We start from the raw sequence: 18,213 nt of genomic DNA, 5'->3' as shown, positions 1-18,213 counted from the left end.
TTCACCGCGGGCCCGGCCGGATCAGCGCCGGAACGGGATCGAGCCACGACGCGGCTCCGCTGGGGAGTTAAGACCGGGCCCCGGAGGGTGGGACAGGGCACGAGCCCCCTCCGGGCCAGGACAAGGCCGGCTCCCTGCAGCCACGACCCCGGCCGTGACCCCTGCCCTTTGACCCCGGAGGCAGTCCTTCTCGTGTGCCTTTCACCCCGGCGCCCTCCGCCCTTCGACCCCCTCCCCGGGGCCACGCGGCCTCGCCGAGCTTTCTGGAAAGGCGTCGCTATAGCAACCAAGCCCCGCGCCGACGGGCCCGCCTCCCTGCGGCGGATTGGGCGACGCAGCGGCCAATCCGCGAAGGGAGCGGGTTGGCCGGGCGCTCGGGACTGGCGGGCGGGTGGCGCGCACGCGTGCGCGCTCGCCGCCTTCCGCTCGCGCCGCTTCCGCTTCCGCGCGCCGGCGTGAGGGCGCCGAGGCGGCCGTTGGCGGCGGTCACCATGGGGCTGAGCGCGGAGGAGGCGGCGGAGCAGGAGGACCGCTTCGATGGCATGCTCCTGGCCATGGCCCAGCAGCACCAGGGCGGCGTGCGCGAGGTAGCGCCGCCGGGCCAGGGCCCAGGCCGGGGCGGCGGCGGGAGCTTTTACGTGTTCCCGGGGGGCGGAGCGAGGGGGGAGGGGCGGGCCCCGGGGAGGGGGCGGAGGCGGTCCAGCCTCCCGGGGCGGGGGTCTGCGGGAGCCCCAGGCCCTTCCCGGTGGGCACGTGTGCCCTCCCACCCCGTGATTTGGGGCTCCGGCGCCCCGTCCGGGGAGGGCCGTAACGGCTCCGGAGGCGCAGAGCACGAGTGGGTCATTCGCACTCGTTAACACTATGATCTCGCTGAAGACTCTGGACGCGGGCAGAAAKACAGACCCCTCTCTATATTGCAACGAAACTAGACCCTGCATGGGGAGGATCAAGTCGATCTGTCACATTTTTTTTCATCATGACTGCCTGAGAACTGCCCCATGAGACCTGATGTGTCTCGGCTGCTGTCGTAAAATAGGCAGAAGTATGCCTAAGCATGAAAACAGTTCCCTTCTTCATTGTAAGTATATTACTAGTACTCTTTACACTCACATTTTCTGGTGTGACTCTTGCTGGAGACTGCTCAGAGGGTCCAGGTGATGACACGCAGAAGAACTAGATTACTCTAGTGCTGAGGAACATCCCCCACCAACATGTGGTCTGGGGAAATGATGTTAGTGACAGTTCTTCACACTGCAGTGAAGCTTCTGATTGAAATACTGAGATATTATTCCTGGAAAAGAAGAAAGACAAACCATATCACTAAGACTATGTATTTCTTGCAAGTGTATTCTGGCATGCCAGTTCATAACTATTAATTCATCAACAATACCTGACAGGCAGTTCTGTCTTGTCACATGTCTTGCAGTGTACAGACCATTGCTTCTAGGCAGTTCATGGGTAGCAAWCATGTTAGGCTTTTGTAAAAGCAAACAATACACAGAGCTGGGGAAGGTGAGTTTGCAAGCTCTAAAGATTTAGGTAACCAAAGAAGTGAATTTATGGTATATGTGTTTATATGTATACATTCGTATGTATATTAAAAAAAATACCTGAAGTTCCAGTATCAGATGGGTTTAAATAACAGCTTGGGATTTCAAAGTTGATCCATCTCTGAGGGAAGATGACTTGTAAATGAATTGCTTGCCATTTCTTCGTGTAAAACATAAATGCCTCTTCTGAAAATTGGGAATCCATAAGATAGATCTCCACAAAAGCCCTTAGTTGTTTTGCTGGGAAACAGTCACGAGTTTGGTTTTAATGTCCTAACACAGACATACACATGAAGTACGAAAAAGAATAAAGACTGCTGAGGAGACAGGAGGTGGTTGGGAGYGATCTGGTCTCACTGCTCTTTTCTTTTCTCTTTACCTCCCCTCTCCACCACCTGGTGCTTCCTCAACCAGCTTGTGAATACATTCTTTAGCTTCCTGAGGCGTAAAACTGATTTCTTCACTGGTGGAGAAGATGGAGTAGCAGAAAAGGTAAAAAACAAAAAATACTAAAACCTCAAGCTTTTGCATATTCTAACTTAAATACTAAATGTGTCTGTGCCATGCTAAGACTTCCCTTGCTGAACAACTCTTAAGCATTCCTTCCAGTGCACCTGGGGATTAAGAGTTGGTGATGTTGATGAAATACACCCCTGAAACAAGGTAATAATAAGCTGCCCCTATCTGAAGTGAGGCATGATTGCTTGTTCAAATGATACCAATGGTGCAGGTTTTTGCCACACTCTGGCCAAAGGCCTGTTTGAAAAGCAAATCTGCCAGACGGTCTGACTTAACGGTGACAGACACCGCAGTATTGATAACCCCAGGTTACCTTGTTTGTTCATCTCAGAAAAATTACAAAGTCCACATCCCTGCACAGGTGGCTGCCCCTTTGTCTCTGTGCTGCAGTATTTGTATGGACTGAACGTGCCAGGGAGCAAGCCCGAGGGTCGAGGCTGCCTTGCTGGCCTCAGAGAACTGAGTATCTCTGATACGTAGGGCGTATTCTTGACCCAACTCAAGAGTTGTAAAACTAACTATTTTCACTGTAGTGAAATAAGRACTAGCGTRTTCGACATCAATTAGGCAGATTTTYTGAAGTTTTCTTGCTTGTACTTAGCAGAGTAACAGCAGTTCCCCTTTCTTTCAGAATGTTGACTGACTCCTTTGTAATACTGTTGTCTAGATGCTGAGTCTTTACTGTATGCCACTCACCTGCCCTCCTGGCTTTCAGACTGTGGGTGACTACAGCAGGTCTTACAAGAAAGCTGATATTAATTGGGGGGGGGGGTGTCTGATACTTTGGATCCTGTAGTCAGTTTGCATTGTGGTRTAGGACTGAGGAAAATGCTGGAATACATGCCTTCAGTAAGAACTTTCTGGATTGCTGGAACTTTCTAGACAGCAAAGCAGGAACTTCTGCCATGTTGAATGTTAGCAAAGATGATTGCCAATGCTATGTATAATATACTTTGTCTAGTCTGTAAAGTGGAAAAACTAAAGCAGTGAAGGGATGGAAAGGCAGATGGTTTCAGAGTAAGAGTGGGATGAAGCCTACTGCTATTTTCCTTAGACTAGCGAGCAAATGGGGACTGTATACTCCTGGGGAATAAACACCTAAGCATCATTATGTTTTAGTAGAATTTCAGAGATTAGCACTGACAGATGCTGTTGGGGGTCCTGGCCACTGTTGTTGCAAATAACATTGCAAATCCCTGTCTTATTGTGCTATCTGTAAAAGAAAAGGGTTAGTGTCCTTGAGTGGTGTCTGTTAAAATGCTCTATCATCCTGTGAAAAGGTGCTGAATACAGAGTCTCTTAACTTGCCTCTGACACTATAGTAGCCACAACAGAAAATGAAGAAGTTATTCTCCCCTGTCCTGCTTGTCTTTTGGTATCAAAGAGATGCAAAGAGGAGAGGGTGGAAAGACATTATCTTTTATGTGGTGGCATGTCAGAAGCCTTCCTGGTGTAGAATGATGGGGTGATGTAACATGTTGAGGGAAATGCAGTGTGTGCACACTGACACACTCAGGCAATTTCAATAGCTTTGCTCACTGTGGATTGTCCTGAATTAGGAACGGAGGGTGGGAGATGTATGTCTTGATTTCTGTATCCTAGGAGACACTGGACTCAAGCTGTGTAAATAAATCTTGCTTTCCTTTTTAAAATCAAAGCAGAAATAATKGATGGTTGGTTTCAAACATACATGTGGTCTGGCTGCTCTGAACTATTTTGGAAAAGTGCTGATTCCTCACTGAAGTTCCTGGGATACATATAAGCCAGTGCCTGAAACCTTTGTCTGAAAATTTGCTCCACTTTGATTAGYTCTCAAATTCTATCTATATTTTCCCTGGAGCAGAACTTGGATCTCCTACGTGCTGCTTTGCACAGTTCTTGTGGCATTATCAACCATAGGGTAATTGCTCTGGCTTCCTGCCTGTGTACGCAGCTTTCCCTCTGAGCAGTACAGCGTTTGCATCAGAGACCTGGAGATTTTGCTTTTTATAGTCACAACAAGATGAGAAGTTGGAGATATCTTTGGGATCAAGATCTATGTAGGAACTGGCTCCCAAACAGTACAATGAGCTTTTCAAATGTTTCCCCTGTAAATCATGATAGTAGTGTTAAAGCAATGCCTAACTATTTCTTCTCCCTGCCATTTGCTGTTGCAGCAGTAGCAACATTTTAAAGACCGTTATAATCTCTTTAGGGTAAAGGTCTTGTTCTCATGTTACTTGGTAATCTAAATATTAATTTGAGAAGAATCTCCCTCTCATGCCTGGGAAAAGCAGAGATGTGGAAAAGGTTTGTTATACTTCATCTGGAGAGTATGCTCTTGCAGTAGTGTACCCAACTTAGATGCCTTCCCTCTGGAAAGCTTAGAGTGCTTTGAAGCCATTTTTTGAAGAGAGAGAGAGATTAAGAAATACATCGCCTTAAATCAGAAGTGGATTCAGAAACTGGGGTCCAGTGTTTCCTTGACCCCAGCTTTCCTAGACATGCTGGGTGTCTGTCAAACTGCTAGATTAGGCAACTGCTGKTCCTGCTGGGATTGCACAAAGTACAGAACAATTAGAGAATCGTTATTTTTGTTGTTGTTCGTAGAAATATGATCCCTGTATGAAGAACTACTAGATAGGGTTACATTTAAATATTTTTGCCCACCCCCCCAGTTTTTCAGTCAAAAGACTAGGGTGAAAATGAAGGAAAAGGTCACRAAATAGTATGACTAACAAATGTGCTCATGCTTCTCGGTAGATAATAGGGAGTTGACAGTTCATTTGGGTTTGAGAGCATGATCTTTTAAAACCCTTTGTTATGTGTTCTTGTTTTTCAGTTGATCACAGATACYTTCAACCATCACAACAAGCTAGCTCAGAAGGAGCGGAAGGAAAAAAAGGCTCGCCAAGAGGCAGAACGTCGTGAAAAGGCAGAGAGAGCTGCTAAACTTGCTAAGGAAACAAAGCAGGAAGCTAACGAGCCAAGGATTAAGGAGCTTACAGATGAGGAAGCAGAAAGGCTGCAGCTAGAAATCGATCAGGTGAAAGCAGCATTTGGTGGATGCATGTGCCATCTGGGTCTGGGCTGCCTCCTCAGCTGGCCTGTGTGCAGCTTGGGTAGYAGTGAGTGGTGTAAATGGCTCAGACATGTTCTTCTGCAGCATCCAGGCCAGCAGACTGGAGCAGTTGGTAGCTTAACCATTGCATTTTCATATGAGTTCTCCCACAAGTCACTTTGCACTTCTGCCCTCAGCAAGCCATCTCATAGCAACACCCTCTGCTATGGTGATSAAGGTGTATGAGGACCAAGGGAGTCTTCCTTGGTAGTAGAGCTTTCCTGTAACACCCTGGGTTCTGTCAGCCTTGGATGTAGTTCTGTGTCCTGTTTCTGTAGTTTCAGCTGAAGAGGCTGAGGCCACCTAGTGTCAGATTAGTAACATGGAGTGCTAAAGCTATTTGAGCATGTTCATTCTCTTTTTAAACAGAAAAAAGAGGCACAAGGAGAGATAAACAGYGTCTCAGTGAAATCCTTGGAAGATGAAAGAGAGTCTTCAGAGTCCAGCAAGCAGGTAAAGCTCATCTAGGGACTTTATCTTAGGCTGAGAGAAATGTTTCAGGACAGCTGTGAGAACTCTCGTGAACATGACGGGATGTCCTGTTTGTCTGTCTTTGAAAATATGCACTGAAGATGATCTCGCCATCTTTGCTGTGCCTTTGTCAAAACACCTCATTTCCAAAGGCTTCAGCACTTTTCTTTTGTAATTGTATTTTAGCAGAGACATCTTTTCATTTTKGACTAAGTTTGTGAATATCAAATACATGCAGCTGACTTGAGAATCTCATAAAAACCTAAAACTGTTGTTACAAGTGAAGGATGTATGCGGTTTTGAAAAGTCTCTTTACATCTGTTTAGGAAACAGATGAAGAGGAGGAAGATGAGAAGGATAAAGGAAAACTTAAGCCCAATTCTGGCAATGGAGCTGACCTTCCAAATTACAGATGGACACAGACCCTTTCAGAACTGGATGTAAGTGTTGCCTTAGATCCAGGATCTGAGGAATTCTAGCTRTGAAGTATGAGCAGCGGAGCTGATACTCCATAACAAGCTCTGTATTTCAGTTGCCCACATAAGGTTATTAAAGGTAGTTACCAGCAGCATTTCAGTTGCTGGGAGAGAGCTTGTCAACTAAGTGGAATTCCCAGAAGCTTTAGCTAACTTTACCTCAGTGMTAGTCATGTTTAAATGAGACATTAAAATTTGTTTACTTTTTTATTGTCTCTTTGAGGAACATTGGCCATCCTGTTGCCAAATTTATGCTTATATCCTTTTACCTCCTGCATATGTATCACTCAAAGAGAAGTTATTTTATGCTGTGTCTCACACTGGTGAAGCCGAGGCAGTAAGTCTTAGAACAGCAGCCCAAGAGGGTAAGGAGCTACTTCACTGCTTTGCTCCTTAAGTCTGATCTGTCTTTCTGGTCCAGCTGGCCATCCCTTTCAAGGTGAGCTTCCGGTTGAAGGGGAAGGATGTAATGGTGGACATCCAGAGACGACGCCTCAAAGTTGGTCTGAAGGGCCATTCGCCTGTCATTGATGGAGAGCTTTTCAATGAAGTGAAGGTGGAGGAGAGCTCCTGGCTGATAGAGGAYGGCAAAACAGTCACTGTGCACCTGGAAAAGGTATAACAATGAATCAGGGAGGATTCAGGCTTGTCTGCCACTTCTGTATGGAAATAAGGATCTGACAAAAGCCTTTAAAGCAATGAGCTTTGGAAGCTGAAATAGAAGAACTGTGCTAGTCCTTGGTACAATGTCAGTGATGCTGTTGGGAACAGGGTATTGCAGTGTGCTTGCCTGTGTTTTCAGCCTACCTTCATGTAATCTAGGATACCTGATGGCTTGTTCAGGAAAAACTGGAAGGCAATCAGTCATTTTAAAGTTGTTCCTTGTTGAAATAATGCCATGTTTTGATATCTGTTAGTAATGGCAAAATCCAGGAACAGACCTTATTTCTGCTAGTGTTCTTCAAAGGCTTTTCCAGGTGATTGTTTGTAATCCTGTTTATGCCATGCCAAACAGAGGTTCTCAGATCTGCTGGTTATAGAAACTCAGGCTACCTAAAGTGGTTAGGAATGAAAGAACATATCCATGTTCAGTTTGTCCTGAGAGTTAAAAAGCTGACAAACAAGATATGATTCCAACACCTTTTCACTGTGACTGGAACAATTCCTGGAGCAAGCCCAGAGAAAGTAAAATATTTTTTACCTCTTTGTCCCTTTAGATCAACAAGATGGAATGGTGGAACAAACTAGTCTCCACAGACCCAGAAATCAACACCAAGAAAATTAATCCAGAGAACTCAAAAGTAAGGATTCCMTCTGTTTTACTGAATAGAGCTTTCTCTTAGATGTGCTCAACCCAGCTCAATGTTCTGCTTTTAGTTTGTTGTTCTACCRGCATAAAAACAATAGTGGGAATACTGCTGAATATGATCTATCATATAATGTAAATGCCCCCAAAGCTTCAGATGAATGCAGCTGAGTCTACAGATAAGTGTTGTGTGTGTATGTCTGGAGCCTTTGTGCATGGCGTAGTGTAACTTCAGTGTATTCAGATGCTCTGCTTGAAGAGTATGTGTTTGGATTGAGCCAAGTTATTCCAGTTTTGATAGAAGTCCTTGGTTTCAGTTGTCAGACCTGGATAGCGAGACTCGCAGTATGGTGGAGAAAATGATGTATGATCAGCGACAGAAATCCATGGGCCTCCCCACATCTGATGAACAGAAGAAGCAAGACATTTTGAAAAAGTGCGTAGACCTAATTATTTTGTGGGTACTTGATCTCTGAAACGCCTTTGTGCTTCTTCCTTCTCACAGATACGTGACAATGCAACTGAACAGGAAGCAGCTTTGGCCTTGAGTCCTACCTGTCTTCACGTCTACAGTTATATAGTCATTGAATTATTGGCCAACTACTACTGTCTATAAAAGCTAGTGGGGTTAGGAAGCATAATGGGAATTTCTGGGAACAGCCTGCCTTCAATGTTCTCTTAATCTGCTGATTTCAAGTCCAGAAAGCATGTTTGGGGCTGGAGGTACCATCTGGACTGAACTTTAACATGGTCTTGATTGTCTTCTAATCTCCCTCTATTTAGTAGCCCAGATAATCTCCCCTCCCTGCACACCTGCCATCACACAGCTGTCTCCAAGCCAATAGCACTTTTATGTTTTTATTGCCCTGTTTGGCATAAATGGCAGGGAAATTACTCATAGAGCTCCCAAGGTCACGAGAGAAGGGGTGGGGTAACTCTGGGTCAGGCAGCTTCCCCAGTAAGTGCAAACCTACATCTTATCTCAGGGTTGGAAGGAAGATTAATGTAGCAGGTTTGTCTCCTGCTCCCGTCTTCTCTTTTCCTTGATTTACCAGCGCCAGCAGAAGCTCTGCTCTGATCAGTACACAGGGTTGAGTTCAGGGTAGGGCGAGACGGTGTTTCAGAGCAATGACCACACTTACTCCGCGTCTTTCTGTTGAGTTAGCAGAATGGGAGGTAGTCCTTGCCTCTCGGGAAGTGCACATACAGGATAGCTCATTGGCAAGGTCACTTGTTCAATACACTGTAAGTTTGGCTTCTATGTTGCCTGGTAGAAAATGGATAAAAAGTTTAGACTTTGTCCAGGCCAGAGTGGACTCAGCAACTCCCAGCTGAATCCTGATCTCTGTCACTAAAGCCCTCCTGACTGCTAAACAAGGGCACTGTTCTTGCAGTGCATATTTCCATGGAAATGGAGAGTAGAATGCCATGGTGGCATTTCAGGGAAAACCATGAGAGGAGACCATGGAGGAAAGGACTCTTGCATTCCCCACGTGGTTAGGTATTGGTGAACTGCAAGGCAGAGGAAGAAGGCAGGGGCTTTTTCAAGCACAAGTCACTCACCCCCAATCATCACTTGCAGGCACAGTGTGGTGTTCTCAGAACTTTCTGATGTGGCAACTGGAGTTCAAATAGGCATATCTGCTGGGATTGCAGTTCATTTGAAATCAAGTGGTACCTAATCCTAAATAAGGGAATCTGATTTCTCTGGTCACTTCCTTCATTAGTTTTTGCTATCACTGGAGATATGGGGAATGTCTCCAAAGCTGTAAGTTTAAGGTGACATGTTTAAGCTTAAGTCATAATCTCCCCTCTGCCCCGCGATCAGTGTCRTAGGTGCTACGTGTCTGTCCGAGAGGTAGCAGTTAAAGGGTGTGTATCTGATAATTAATAATTCGTGTGCCTGCACTTGCTGGCCTTGATGGCTGATAGGACTGCTGATACCACYGACATGAGGAAAAAGCATTTGTAGTATGCGGAGTCTGTTCTTCAAGGAGCTCAGGAAAACAGTCCCTGCTGTGGAGGGTGGGAAGGGAAGCAAAGCCCAGCTTGTAGGACAGGAACTAAGGATGCATTACCTCCATCTGCCCTGGGAGAAGGCAGCCTCACATCTGGAAAGCAGAATGTGAGAAGGCTGTAGGAACTGACTTGAATGGGGTTTGGGGGGGCACCAAGCTCTTGCCACACTGTGTCTCTAAAGAGAGCTGTTTCGTGGCTACTCCTGGCTCATACTCAAGCTCCTGTCTTTGTTTTCTTTGCAGGTTCATGGAACAGCATCCAGAAATGGACTTTTCAAAGGCTAAATTCAACTGAGCCCTCCCCTTCTCCCCCTTCTTTCAGTCAGCCCATTGAATGGGACAGGATACGTATTGCAGGATATGTAGGGATCCCTTAACTTGGGCAAGTAAACACTTCCAGCATCCCCACCTGAGCTTGCTGTGGAGGCAGCTTTGTGGAGTTGTCCTCTGTTGTCCTGTGCTGAGCAGAACACAGGGCCACAGAATTGGCTTGCAGCAGTGCATGAGTCAGAGCCATCTGTGACACTTTCCATATGGCAGTTAGGAGAGAAGGAGGGACTACAGCAGCAAAAATAAATAAATAAATAATATAAAAAAAGTGTTAGGTCTACAAGAGCCAGACTCGAGAGGTTTKGGGACATATTCTTAATATATTGCTTAGCTTAATTTCCTGGGTCTTCAGAGCTGTTAATCCACTCTTAGCCATTTTGGTTCCGGCAGAAGGTACTCTTGAATTTTACTCCCTTCCCCTTTGGCTTTCCTGCTCTCCTGTGAAAACTGAGCCTGCTTATTTTGTAAAGGGGTACTTAGCCCATCACTCTGCTTCTGCCTCCTTGAGCCTTGGAAAGGAAACACGGTAGTAAGAACCAGCTATTGCTATAGAGAAAGACACTGCTCTTCCTCGCAGTCTGTCCCATGTAGCAGAGGGCATCATACTACTGTCCAGGAACTGAAGGGGGAAACGTAAAASTGCTTCCCCTCTTCTCGCTTGTAATGAGTTCAGCGGTATCTAAAGAGAGGGTTTAGCAGCTGAGCTGCACTCAGGTGCTTTCCTTTGCTGCTGTACTTTTGGAAAGTGGAACAGATTAAGCTCTGCAGGGCTGTGGGCAGGATCCACCCCATCATGGCTGGAAAGGTTGACTTCCTGCCCTATGGAAAGGGAAGACTGGAGAGCCTGTGGTCAAGGACAGGGCATGGCAGGGGGGGGAGTGTCTTTGAGGGATGCTGTTCTTGCTGGAGTGCGTCTCCTGCCTCTTTTCCAAGAGTCTCTGCTGACTACTGACAGGCATTGCTGCATTCTCAGAGCTCCTGCCGATGASTGGCATTACTCTGCATGTTCGTATCTTTGTTAAAACTGCAGTGCAACATAAAAGAAAAAAAATGGCATCTTTCCAGGTAAAGCGTGTGATTTCTCCTGCAGAAGAGATCCAAGTGGCCTATGCAGGCTTGGATGTGACCTGGAAGGGGGTTGTGCCTGTGAATGACAGTGTGTAGCGAGCCTGCCTGGCAAGGGCTGGGACTGCGCTCTGCAGTTGCTGGTAGACCTCTTGGGCTCCGTGCTATGATCGAATGCTCCCCAGCTAAGGAGGGGCAGCTAGAGCTGGGTCTCTCTTGCTCAGAAGTACTGACTAATTCCAGAACCAGCTCTCACACTTTGTGATGACCAAGGCCTGTTGCTCCAGGCTCTGCATGTAGCCACATGTGACTACAGTGAGGAAGCCACCCTTGCCCTGGGTCTGCTTTATGATGAGCTAATAAGGAAAAGATTCTGTATCCAGTGGGTCCTGAAAGCCTGAGCTCCCATCAGTCCTTCACAGGCTAACCCCAAATCCTGTTGCCGTGGTTGGTTCTCACCTCTGTCCCCAAGATAGTTCAGTCAGCACTGGGGTGGTGGTGGGCACAAACAGCTGAAAAACCTGCTTGGGCAAAGTCCATCCTGGCAATGCACCTTGCTTGTTTGTTTTTATTTTTGAGTAGTAGGACACTATTTAGTCTGCCAGTTTTACAGGCCCTCTGGGTCAAAAAAGCAGCAGCCACCCAGTTGAGCAGTGACCTTGTGGGCAGGCATGACCCCAGGGCTGGGCAGCTGCCTTTGGGCTGCTGTGCTTGCGGTTCCCTGCCTGCGGGTGGGGTGCAGCACGGGTCTGAGCAGAGCTCTGCTCTGGTTCCTCTCGCCTGCTGATCTTAGAGGCGCATGTTTCCCCTTCTGTGCTTTGGCACTGATAAAACAACAGAGGGTCTCATGTTACATAAAAAAGCCAGATTCTGTGCTGGCTGCTTCTCCACTTAGGCCTGGAGTGAGTATAGAGCCTGCTCCTAACCACCGGGTACCTGAGCGGGAGTGGGGTGCCCAGGCTGTTCCGGGGATGGGAAAAGCCTCCTGCTCAGCGGCACGCTGGTGAGGGGAGGCCGTGGCACACAGCTCCAGTGCTCCCTGGAGTTGGAGCAGCAGGAGAGAYGGGGTTGGGCTCTGCACCTGCAGTGGGATCTGCATCTGGCCTCCAGCCTCTCCTAAGGGGCAAGCACAGACAGGCACCAGGGCAGCAAAMAGGGACTGGTCATAAACCTGCACAGTTTACAGCACCACCCAAAGCCCCAACTGTGGCTTTGTTACTTCCCCATTACCACCTCACCTCTGTGTAATGGAACCCTGAGTCCAGCCTGATCAAGCGAAAGCTCAGGCCAAATCTAAAGGCAGATCAGCMGCTGCCTGGATCTGGTGACACAGGCCCCAGCCAAGGCCACTCACAAGAGCAGCAGCCATGGGATTAGCTGCTTGAATCTGAATTCAGAGTGATGCTGCCTGGTGGAAACGCAGAGCTGCCCCACGTTCTGGTGAGGCAACTCCCGAGCTGAAATCTCTGCAGCTATTCTTGCCCTCTGCCCTGCAGGATCTTGGTGYGTGTGAGCATACGGCAGCAGTTGGTGTAACTGTGTAACTTTGAAATTCCCAARTTCTCCAGTTCAGGCTAGCATGAGTCTTCCTTCTTGTTGGCTTCACTTGCAGAGGGCTGTGGGTGATGGGGCTTGGACTGCACGTGGGGTAGCAGCAGYAGAGCAGGCTAAGAGAAGAGAGAGAAAAGATAGTGGCAGGAACCCTAGGGGAAGCTAAGGGAGATTTTTGCAAGGGAGAAGGAATCTTTCAATCAAGTAAAGAGGAAAAAAAACTACAAACAAACAGAAAACCCCCACAAATCCTCCTGGGAGAACTGGGCCATGATTTCAGCTCTCAACTGCAAGCCAGGTGACTGTCCTGGGCTGTGTTTGTGAACTGCAGTTGACCTGAGCACTACCTCTGGACTTCAACCCTTCCAGCCAGCGGAACAGAAGGTGTTTCTCCTGCTGGCCTTGTCCTCTGCAAACTACCCAGCTGTCATTGACTTCTTCTGGTCTGAGCTGAAACAAACCAACCCTTTTGCTTCCAAAAGGCAGCTTTTCTCCTGGAAAAAACTATGYGAGGGGCACACATGTAGCTAGTCACAGCTATGCTAAAAGTGACTAAAAAATTGCAAAWACCCTAACTCAGCATGACCACAGACTGTGGCCTTCTCTGTGATCAAGSCAGGGGAACTCTGGATACCATGAGGGACATTGGAAGCCAAGTCTTACAAAAGCTTCTGTGTCTTAATTCCTAGCAAACGTCCTCCTGCTCAGGCCCTGACAGTCAGGGGAGGGCTCTGAACTAGGGTGGTACGAGATGAAGGTCCCTTTGCCTTTCTACAGCTGTTTCAAATTCCCCGGAGAAGCTGTTCCAGTGCTGCCACCCTCCGGAGCAGAGGCTGCCAGCACACGCCACAGGTCTTCCACGCCGCCGGGGCGCATCAGGTCTCACCTGAAGCACGGTGGGTGCGRGGGAGCCGAGGGTGCTGCCTTCAGAGATCACCCCTGAGCAAGGCAACTCTGTACTGCTCCAAGCAGCCGGGCTGGGGAAGGGGAAGACAGTGAGTGTCACTTCCCCCGCAGCCTGGGGCAGCAACAGGAGGGTTAAAGCCGAGGGAGAGGCTCCAGGTTCCCCAAGTGCTGCTGCGGTCCCTGCAGCGCCGCGGGGCCTGGCGGAGGTGGCCCTTGAAAGGGGCGCTTGCAACTTTCCTAAGAAAACTCAACTTCCCCATCTCATATCTTTCAAAAACAAAGCTCCAGAGGCATGCAGAGGGTCTGCAGAAGGCTTTCCACACACTTCATATCTTCTCCGGATCATCTAACATCAGCTGTTGGCTCAACGTTTATTAATGAATTTTGCAGCTCAGATCATTTGGGAAATGGGCTAGGCTGCAGGATTACTTTCAGAAAAGCAATGAAACAACAAAACCCCAAAGAAGGAAACAGAGGAACTTTATGTTTAACATTACTGCTACTTTGAAGAGAAGCCAGAGCTGCTCTGCTACTGCTGCGAGCTTCTAAGAACCAGGCTGTAAAAGAATTCAGGGTAAATCCATCTGTGTTTTTTAACTTCTAAGCCACACTGAAATAAATCATTCAGTAGTTCAAGGTTTGGATAGGGCAGATGACTTCCTTTAACATTCAAAACATACGGTATGCATCTTTTCCTATCAGAGTTACTGATCTTTCCAAACCGCAAAACAAGAAACCAGTAACAGTCAAGCGAATCGGACCGTACAGCGTGCTGGATCCTGCTAAAGGCACCTGATCTGGCATCGCCGTACTGAAAAGCGCCGCTTCTACAGCACGGCGAGGACACGTGCGCGCTGCGACGCTGGAGACCCTTCTGGCAAAACCAAGCCCAGTAAAAGCCGAGGTCTCCAGGGAAACAGAGCGAGCCGCTGGCGCTGCCCGGCGCCGCGCTCGCGCGTTTGTCGAGGTCTCTGCCTTGGCAACCAAGTCKCTCTGCAACACGAACGCTCAGAGCAAAAACCACCACAGTTAACAGCCGAGACAGCTTGACTGACAGCAAACGTGACTTTCAGCAGACAAAAAAAAAAAAGAAAACCCTGTGGATTCATCCCCCATGTAGGTGTGAGTGAGAAAAACCATGATAGATGCAGCAAACTAACCCTTAAAAGCAAGAACGAAGTTACTCAATGCAAAACGGAAAGCAGAGGGAGCGACTGCAAGAGCACAGTTTTAAATGCAAAGTTTTCAGATGTTCAGAGAAATTGCAATGATCTTACAGCAGTATAACCTACATATCGAGCAGAGGTAGTTTTAAACAAGCCAGACAGTGCGAAAACAGCACTCTGGGGCAGGGAACGAGCTCTCGTGCTGTGCGCGCGCAGTTGCCCGGCAGGCAGAGCCCCACCGAACGGTMATCGGATCCAAGCCTTCAGAAACAGCCTTCTCCCGAGTATTAAATGGGCCCGAGGGAAGTAGAAATGATAATGTATATTATTAACAGCCACTCTGGGCCATTCACTGTTTGAATTAGCAGTGAGGGAAGAGCAATCTCTTCCAGGAAGAGCACTGATCAAATTTAGATAGCAACTGGGCAGRCAGAAAAGTGCCTCACAGGAGTTACTAGCTAGTTACTCACAGGAGGAACTAGCAGGGCAGCTTAGGAGCACGTGGGGACAGYGGAGACGGCTGATTTTACCAGCAGACCAGTCCTAGGCACCAAATATCTTGTCCGGCAGCCCCTTCCCAGCCGAGAGCGGGCAGCGCTTGCTTACCTGCTCAGGGGGTTCAGTTCCTCCCCAGAAACGCGTCCCCCGCTGACGGGGCGGCCAGCCGAACTGCAGCCTTCGTTCAGCAAACCGGGGCAGAACGGGCAGAGGAMCGCGCAGGGGAAGAGCCAGACTTCTGCCCGTCTGCAGAGACCACGCGAGACTCGCGCTCGCTCACAGGCCTCGCTTTAGAAAGGAAAAAGGGGGGTTCAGAGCCACCACTACACACTGTGCGGCCCGATCTCTTGCAGGGGCGCTGGTCGCTCTGATCGCACCCATGCCCTTGCTGGGGCAAATGTGAGCTGAAACTGCCTCCCTGCCTTTCTCCATCCGGGGAGGGCAAGGGATGGTCGGCTGCAGGGAACGGAGCTTTGCAGATTATCTGCTGAGGCTTTTTTATCTGAATTAGAAAGTGCAAAACTGGTCCTTCAAGTCAAAGGGTCAGGCAAGCACGAGACTAAGCCAACCTCCTTCCTCATCCCCGCCAAGCAGATCCAGCCCCTCTGTTAAGGGCAGCGGCTGCTCCAGGCTGATTACAAGGAACACGTTTGTTGAGTTGCACTTTCTAGCAAGACGTGTATACGCCACAGGGAACTAATCCCAAAGTCTTTCCCCCCAGGTTTTGTTCTTCTAGCCCTCAGTTCCAGCATCACCCCTCAGCGACGATCCACGCTTCCCTGCATGCAAACAGGCAGCTTCCCAGAGGCTCCTTGATTTGCAGCCAGCTTCTCCGTGCCCCAAACAGGGAACTTTGCCAAATGGACAGAAAGATTTTCATCCATGCACTGCTGTCTGCTACTGGAAGGGCAAAGATCAGTCTCCTCTGCACACCCTCCCCTCCTGGCCCAGACTCCCTCAGCAGAGGGATGCGCTCACAGATCTGTTCCAGGCAAGAATGTAAAGACACACAGCACAGGTAAGGAGCACATCTTTTGCTTTATATATATATATATATAAAAAAAAAAANTTAAAGAGGCAACAGATGCAGAGCTGACTCCCTCACCAAAGTGATTTTCCACTTTAAAGTCCCAGTGCTGCCTTAAAGTAAAGAGTGGCTGGTGTTGATCTCGCTTGCAATGTGGGCTGCTGCCTTCAGTGCTGGCAAATGCAAGGTGACCAAGGCTTGGTCACTGCTGTCCCACAGAATTTATAGGCTGGTGGATCCCTCCCACCAAAAAAAAAAAAGAAAAAAAAAGAAAAAGAAAAGAAAAGAGAGAGAGAGAAAAAAAAAAAAAAAAAAAAGGTGCTGTTTCATCTGTAATGGCTATTGGCAGCTCCCTGCAAAGTCCCTCCTCTCCCCTTGTCTCGAAAGCTCCACTGCACAGACCGCATAGCTGTGTGTCAGTGTGACCCATGCTGATGCCTCAGTGCACAGGTTTAAATTACCTGTCCAAATACRGATTTACARATACATTCAGAAGCAGGAAGTCAAATGGGACCATCAGTAAATGCAGCATCCAGGAGGTCACCAAATACAGCCAAGCTGGGAATCCCAGGCTGTCCTCGCTTTGGGTCTGTTCCTTGCATAAGCAGGGCTTTTCTACAGATCAACAGCTTTAAACACAAAGCAGGGAGAGGAGGAACCCAAATCAAAGCCACAGCCTCCCTTCATTTTCAGTATCTCCCTTGGTCACTGTCTCAAGGTGTGGTCTTGATGATGTCCATGACTTATAAAAGCAGGCTCTGAAATGTGAGCAGTTTGTAAAACCAGAACCTAACAAAACTGTAGGGTTCAAAGTGCTTTGGTCAGTTAAATAAGCTTGACTGCTTACGTGAGGAATTAAATCCTTTCCCTCCTACGCAACCTTTTGGAGAGTAAACACAGGCTATGAACTAAAGACACATTTCAATTCCATTAAGGTACATTTCAGTTCCACTAAGGCACAAAAACAGAGTCCGCACCAAAGCACAGGACCTATTTTGGCTTCCCTCTCCCCCAAAACACTGGGTGCGTTTATTCCATCGCTGGTAAATTCAGCTACCCATTTTCTGTTCAAGTACRAGGGCACTTGAATGTACAAACAAGTTCCATGGCTTCACATGTTTACTTTCTGATAAACAAGCAAGTAGCAACACCAGTAAAGCACAGCTTCCTCCTGCTGCAGCCCTCAAGGTCGTCTGGCTTCGTGCCTTCAGGGTAGCAATACCACATCTTGTGCTTGTTACTGGCTGTTAGAGGAGAGCAAAGGGAAGGAGAAGGCACTGAGTTCCCACAGGGGAAAGGCAAGAGCAAGCCGTTCCTCTCAGACGCTTTCACAGGGAGGCTTTGCTTTCCAAGCAAACACCTTTTCAGGAAGTTTCTAGCAGAGTGGTCTAACAGCCCAGTTCATAATTACAAAATAATAAAAATGAACTGCTTATTCCACTCACCTGCCACAACCCAAGTTCAAGGCTCTCCCCAGCAGTCAGTGTGAAATCAAGCACAAGGCGTAAACACAGAGGGCCTGGTAGATGAGTGAGAAAGAGCTGACTGGCATGCAAGTCACAGATCAACACTTGCAATATTCTAATACCTCATTCTGGTAGTTCACATCAGATTGGCAGTGACCGCAAAGCTGATCTCCACAGTCTGTTTGGTAACTGGGAGACGAGAGCTGGGTAGTAATCCAGGCACTTTGTCCCCCTTGGAACTGGCACTGATTGACTATCGTGGGAGACACGCCAAGAGGCCAAAGATTAAATGAACTGCATTAACTGAACCTTCTTCTTCCAAGGTGGTAAGAGATGACACCACTAAAGGTGAGCAGGAAGACAGCATACCCAGCTACTGTAAACACCACGGACAGAAGACTTACATTTCTTGGACCRCAAAGCCAGCAATTTTAAGTAGAGATCTGGGTGCCCAGAGAGCAGGGTGCTGCTAATACCTTGGCTTTCACCTCAGAGTTGTGACAAACAGAGACACTAYATGATTATTCACTCCCCAAGTTAACTTATGCAATGCCAAAAAGCAAGAACTGTACAGCAGATTCTCAAAGCAGGGAAAGAGCTGGGCCACTGAGGTCGCTATGCTAAATGCCAAGTATGGAAATAAAATCTAGTACTTCCTTGTTTGTCTTCCCCTCCTAGGGCACACAGTCCACCTTCCAAGCTCATTAGATCCACAGTTCAGTTTCATGATGTTCGATATTGTCCAAAAAAAAAAAAAAAAAAAA

General features: G+C 47.9%; 1 protein-coding gene across 1 annotated transcript; it reads left to right on the top strand.

The window, feature by feature from the left end:
* The first annotated feature begins 430 nt into the window (after positions 1 to 430).
* NUDC (nuclear distribution C, dynein complex regulator) lies at positions 431 to 10,826 on the top strand. The gene is made up of 9 exons (XM_085304968.1): positions 431 to 587; positions 1,965 to 2,042; positions 4,891 to 5,094; positions 5,539 to 5,622; positions 5,967 to 6,080; positions 6,538 to 6,732; positions 7,334 to 7,417; positions 7,740 to 7,858; positions 9,684 to 10,826. The coding sequence occupies exons 1-9, from the start codon at positions 492 to 494 to the stop codon at positions 9,733 to 9,735; spliced, it is 1,026 nt and encodes a 341-aa protein (XP_085161094.1). The 5' UTR covers positions 431 to 491; the 3' UTR covers positions 9,736 to 10,826.
* Positions 10,827 to 18,213: the final 7,387 nt, after the last annotated feature.

Source organism: Rhea americana, unplaced genomic scaffold (assembly GCF_003343005.1).
Source record: "Rhea americana isolate MKP2758 unplaced genomic scaffold, rheAme1 scaffold_215, whole genome shotgun sequence".
Classification (NCBI taxonomy): domain Eukaryota; kingdom Metazoa; phylum Chordata; class Aves; order Rheiformes; family Rheidae; genus Rhea; species Rhea americana.
The sequence above is the reverse complement of the archived record's forward strand: the minus strand, read 5'-3'. Positions and strand labels throughout refer to the sequence as shown.